This window comes from Cibotium barometz, chromosome 10 (genome assembly GCF_041138505.1).
Source record: "Cibotium barometz isolate CiBa-2024 chromosome 10, ASM4113850v1, whole genome shotgun sequence".
In the NCBI taxonomy this organism is placed as follows: Eukaryota; Viridiplantae; Streptophyta; class Polypodiopsida; order Cyatheales; family Cibotiaceae; genus Cibotium; species Cibotium barometz.
Genome location: NC_141055.1, coordinates 44,670,171 through 44,676,170, shown reverse-complemented (window position 1 = coordinate 44,676,170; position 6,000 = coordinate 44,670,171). Strand labels below are relative to the sequence as shown.

The 6,000-nt window shown below is 41.0% G+C and overlaps 1 protein-coding gene across 2 annotated transcripts in view; it reads left to right on the top strand.

Moving 5' to 3' along the window:
* The first annotated feature begins 452 nt into the window (after positions 1-452).
* LOC147634956 (sm-like protein LSM1A) overlaps positions 453-6,000 on the top strand; it is a 29,608-nt gene continuing 24,060 nt past the window's right edge. The window contains exon 1 of one of the 2 annotated variants that reach the window (XM_086803435.1): positions 453-825. In XM_086803435.1, coding sequence (XP_086659561.1) covers positions 768-825 — 58 coding nt within the window. In that variant the 5' untranslated portion in view covers positions 453-767. Of the gene's footprint in view, positions 826-2,442; positions 2,890-6,000 lie in introns of those variants that run through there. The other variant, XM_086803434.1, reaches the window with a different exon arrangement.

Below are 6,000 nucleotides of genomic sequence, written 5' to 3'. Positions count from 1 at the left end.
TTGACTCTTGAAATACTTTGGATTATGAAAATGGATTAATAAATGTGGGGCATATCAAGAGGGGGGGTTGAATTTGAACCCGCATTCCACGAGGGCAAAGGGGGGGCCTTACCATGGGCTAATGTGGAGGTGAGACATTCATACAAGGATGATTTTTGACGGGCTTGCTCACCCTTCAAAACGACGGGTTTAGTAGTAATAATGCCCTTTTTTTTTGACCAATTCACCTTATTTTTTGAAAGTCGCTCAAAATAAGTGGCTGTATTTTGCGGCAAAATGCCCAAAAATGATGCCCATCAAAAAGCAAACTTTGCACGCACACATGCACACATACACGTGTCATACACACACATGCACATTGCACAATCGTTTGCACTGTGGTTGACTCCTGAAATGGTTTGAATTATGAAAATGGATTAAAAAATGTGGGGCACATTAAAGCTGGAAAAAGACGAGTACGTGAATCTATGAAGAAAGACTGCAGTCTTTTCTACGTTCCTAAGAGCTCTTCCCACGTTGGGTCTCTTCAGGGCGGAGGATTGAAGCCGAGATTTGTAGGAAGATAAGTCTAGGGCTTTTGTTAATCAACAATTTTAGAAGACTGAAGGCTGCAAGCTGGTTCAATTAATCAGAAAATTAGTGGTTTAGGCAGGTTCGAGCGCCACATTAATCTCGTTTTGGAGGCTAATTCAGGTGGGTACTAAATCATGCTTTTACATCGACACTCTCTATATTGACCGCAATTTGAGAGGTTTTCCTTTAAGGGGATGTCTGGGAGCGGACTCGACCCCTTCTTCGGAACCTCTCTTGCTGACAATCTTGACAGTAAGTGCTCACATCCCTTTTCTTTGTGTGTGTGTGTGTGTGTGTGTGTGTGGTGGGGTGTGCAGGAGAGGGGAGGGTCGTGTGCTCATGAATTTTTTTCAAATGATACAGATATGGATTTACATAAATTTCATCAAATTATACTTCAGTTTGTTTTCGCAAAGGTTTGAATATTTTCCTGCAGCTTTTCTACTTGTTCATGAAATTTTAGACATTGTAGTGACTTGTGCTGTTGAAGTTTGAGATCAATTAGGTCCACCTAGAAGCTTGATGTATCATCAAGTAACATCATCAGTGAGTTAAATATACATACATATACGCGAATATTTACACGCACATGCTGCGCGCACACACATACCCATTTACATGTACGTATGCATTCTGGATGGGCTAGTAGAAAATGTTTCTTAGTTCTGGTGAGGATAAGATATTTTTTAGAAATTGGGGAGGGCGTGTTGAAATAAATGTTTTGAAGCACTTTTTTCAACAGAGAGGTTGCTTTGTTACATAGACAAATCACAGGAAAGTCATCTTAAATTACATCAATGCCATGGTTATTGTCAATGCATGTGTCATACTGCAAGGGAGAATGCTTAAGGTTTATATTCAACTGCGGGGAATTGAGTATTCTAGAACTCTCTGAGAGAACTCTCATGGCAACGCTTCTCTACCATTCAAAAATTAGAAGAATTTAGAAGCTACTATAATAAATGAAGATTCAAGAAGTTGAGAAAAATTTACTAACACTCGATCACTTTAGGATTACAAGCAACAAAGTTCCTACCAGATGGGGAGCACCAATGCCATATTTCTCCCACCATGACACAGGCTCAAGTTGGCACTCTCATAGGCGAGCAGTTGAGGATCCAAAGTGTTTTCCTGTGCCATTCTGAAGGCGCTCTTGCTCTAGTATCCTCAACTGCTGCACATCTCCACAGTCAAATCATCGATGTACTCCCTCTAGCCAATCTCCAACTCCTCACATAAGAATTGCTTATCATTTCTCCATAAAGGATGGAGGATGTGTGCAATAGTATGAATTGGTCTATGAAACCAATCCCATTAAGTGAGCCACGCATTGCGAAGATCCGTCACCCTAATTGATTCATTAAAACATCGGGTCCTTGTCTTGTATGTGAAGTGATGTCAGCCGAGACAATTAGGCAATGGTCCCAGCGTTCATTAGGAACTGGAAGTGATTAAAAAACAGCTAGAAGTTGTCTGTTAGCTTTCATACGTTGGCATGAAAGACATGCTGTGACAAACCTAAGAACATCTTGCTTCATTTGAGGCCAATAGTATGTAGCCATCAAAAGACGATATGTCTTGTTGATGCCTGGGTGTGCAGCATAAGTGACCTCGTGATGTTCTTTCACCAAGACTCTTGGAACATGAGTATCATGACGTACACAAATACAATCCTGATAATATAATAAACCGTCCACTAATGTATATGCTCCATAAATCTTTAATTCGAAGGAGTTGCATTCTGAGAATTGAGAATTCCAAATGCATTTCCAAAATCATGATCCTTTGAATAACAATCCTTGAAACTTGGAGGTATATCCATTTCAACTGTAGAAATAGCCAAGACCAAAGCTGGCGGCATACACTGCAGCTCGGATCCTTGTAAGAGAAACTGGAGTACTTGGGCCCTCTTTCACACAAAGAAGAGGAACAGATTATCTACCGCTCAGCTGGAGCGTTTAGTGTATTGCCACTGCAACCTTTGTCTTCTTGAGAAGAAAGGCAATCCCATTGAGCCTCGCCAGGTGAATGTCGACTTGATCGACATCAAGATGAAGGAAATTCCAGAGATCCCACCAGATGAGCGAGACATTTATGCTATGCTCTACGAGGAGGCTATGCAGCCAATTCGCACCACGCGGAGCCGTTCGAGAGTCAGAGCCCGAGTTCAGGCCACGACCAATTCACCAGTGGCGAAATCTAGTGCTCGAGCTAGCACGAGTCAGAGTGTTGCAGCACAGATAGAGGAGGCAGATCCAGATGATTCAGATGATTCATCTACTTACACTACAGATTCATCTACTTTTCATACACAAGGTTAACTTTTATACATGAAATCTGTGGTTCCAACATCGTAGGCTTAAAAACTATAGATACAGGCCATAATTACAGCTTTAAAAATTTAATGAATAAAAAACTTATTTAAAAAACTTCTCTAGAAATAAAAAACGTTTTTAAAAGTATAAAACTCGTATAATACTTCCCGTTTTAAAAACATCTGGCAACTATGCATACAGTTGCATATGCAGGCCATACAACAACTACAGGTGACACTACAAGTGCCGGTGTCAGTGTCGACAACACGCAAGATTGGTTCGTGTACATCTGTCGTATAACAAGGAGCAGGGCTTTACAATTGTAAAACAGTTGGGTGCAGGCTGACTGTAGAATGTGTAGAAGAAGTGTGTACAGGCTATAGCTCTTGGTTGAAGGCATCTAATCCAGGAGGGGTTGGAGAGAGGGTGGAGTAGGTGGCCATGCATGGAAGGGTCTGACATGTATTTGCAATCTTGCCCACATGTGCTTCATTGGTGCTTGGGCACTCCAACGGACTAAAGAAGGGGCTCTTGGCTCATAAGTGAAGGGTGCCCAACTTCGCCCGAATGCGTGGTGCCCAACTTACTTATGTTCACACTCATTTATTACTGGTAATAGACAAATAGATGCATGGAGGCACCCAGCACATGAAACAATAGTTGGTATGCAAGTTGGACACAATATGAACACAATAAAGGTCTTTTTGATGACTTTTTGGGGTTATAAAAGCCCTAGCTGACCTCGATATGACTTGCTATCACTTCCCTATATAAAGGCAGGTCAAGTGATAGTGCTAGCTGCTCTCTGTCGTGAGGTTATCCAAAATACCCATTCTTGAGCATTCAGATATAGAGGTTCTCAAGCCATGACCAAGGGCTAGAGACAACCAAGACAACAACCAAGGTGTCTAGATTACCACAAAAGCTGTGAAGCAACAAGACTGAGCGCCCTCATGTGCGTTAGAGCATGCACAAGTGGAGGACATGTGGCACATGCTTATCAGAATAAGTCTTATTAGAATCTGCTTTATCGATCGTATTGTGGTCGGCATCAGGCATAACAGGGTTAGAGATAAACAACTGGTAAATTGGTATGCAGAAGTAAGATCTAAGTCCAAATCCAAGATCATTATTGTAAATATTCATGCTTGTTTTGAAAGCTACAATAGATTAGGACTCTCTCTCCTTCTCTATTGTGTCCTGCTCAGTTTTGATTAGCTATAATCTCTCATGTGCTTAGCGTTAGTCATATACTTAAGTCTTTCTGCTTTCTGCCACATCACTCATGTGGCACTTCTTCTCTTCTTTCTTCTTATGGGTCTAGGGAAGCATGTCTTGAGCTAGAGTCATAGTAGCATTTCAGCTTGCTACCATTAATGAGGCCTTCCGTTTCCGTTCCATCAAGGGTTTCGGTTACTTCTGAGATACAAAAATGTCCAAGTCCTGTGTATTTAAGCTTGTGTTTGCTATTTGCACTCTATACATGAGAACTAAATCTCCTTCATTTGTGTCCTTGTCCTCGAGGTTGATATCAAACCACTGCTTACATTGTAGTTTTTTTTTATATAGTGAAGATGTATTTTTATTAATAGTAAGAAAAGAATACATATAAACTGTGGGATAGTCTTCTCAAACAATCAAGAGAAGAACTACCCACAGAAACTGCTCAATCCAAAATCCTCTTAGTGAGTAGTTTCATCGCACCTAACTCCGGTCTGTTTATACTCACCAGACTAGCAATTTTAGCTTTCACTAAACAAATAACTTTCTTAGGATCTACACTTTGCATGCCATCATTAGCAAAGACCAGAGTGTTCCTCGTACCATATCTCCCACAGGCATGTAAATCTTGCAAATCCAAAAAGGCTATTGCTCTCCTCTGCTGGACCAATCTTTTTACCCAAAACCCAATGGGATCATGTACATTGCAGCCCAAAAATGTTCCCCCCCATTTAGAGAGCTGTGTCCAAAAAGATCTTAATGCCAGGCAATCCCAAAAGGCATGCTTGAAATCCTCGATGGTTGTTTTGCATCTTGGGCATATCCCTGAGGCCATATTTCTGATCATTAGCTTACAGCCTAACGGAAGAGCCCCAATCATGATTCTCCACAAAAAATTTTGAGCATGTGTTGGCAGTTTGGATCCCCAAATTCTTTTGCATCTGGATTCCCAGCATTTGTCCGGCCAAGCTACTTTCCATATTGTATTCAAATGTTTAAAATCTCTCTTCTCTTGCATTAACATCTGATAAAACTTGGCAGTTGATTCCCGATCAAGGGGAAGTCCATCTGTCCATCCCCAATCTTTAATCCACCTATCTGTAAGCTTAGAAGTATTGATAGTTAGCGCCTTGAGCTTACCAATAATTACATGGAGATGATTCTTATCAAATCTTGAGAGACCATACATGACAGATAGCTAATCCTCATCTCTCCACCCCACAAGAGGACCATCCCAAAAATCCTCAAATCTGTTTATCCCTTTGTTGTTGAGTCTTTTGCTCACTTTGGGCTCAATGAGGGCTAATGGGGGGGAAAAAAAAGGGGACCACCAAACATTATACATTTGTTCGGCCAAGCTACTTTCCATATTGTATTGAAATGTTTAAAATCTCTCTTCTCTTGCATTAACATCTGATAAAACTTGGCGATCAAGGGGAAGTCCATCTGTCCACCCCCAATCTTTAATCCACCTATCTGTAAGCTTAGAAGTATTGATAGTTAGCGCCTTGAGCTTACCAATAATTACATGCAGATGATTCTTATCAAATCTTGAGAGACCATACATGACAGATAGCTAATCCTCATCTCTCCACCCCACAAGAGGACCATCCCAGAAATCCTCAAATCTGTTTATCCCTTTGTTGTTGAGTCTTTTGCTCACTTTGGGCTCAATGAGGGCTAATGGGGGGGAAAAAAAAGGGGACCACCAAACATTATACATTTGTTCGGCCAAGCTACTTTCCATATTGTATTGAAATGTTTAAAATCTCTCTTCTCTTGCATTAACATCTGATAAAACTTGGCGATCAAGGGGAAGTCCATCTGTCCACCCCCAATCTTTAATCCACCTATCTGTAAGCTTAGAAGTATTGATAGTTAGCACCTTGAG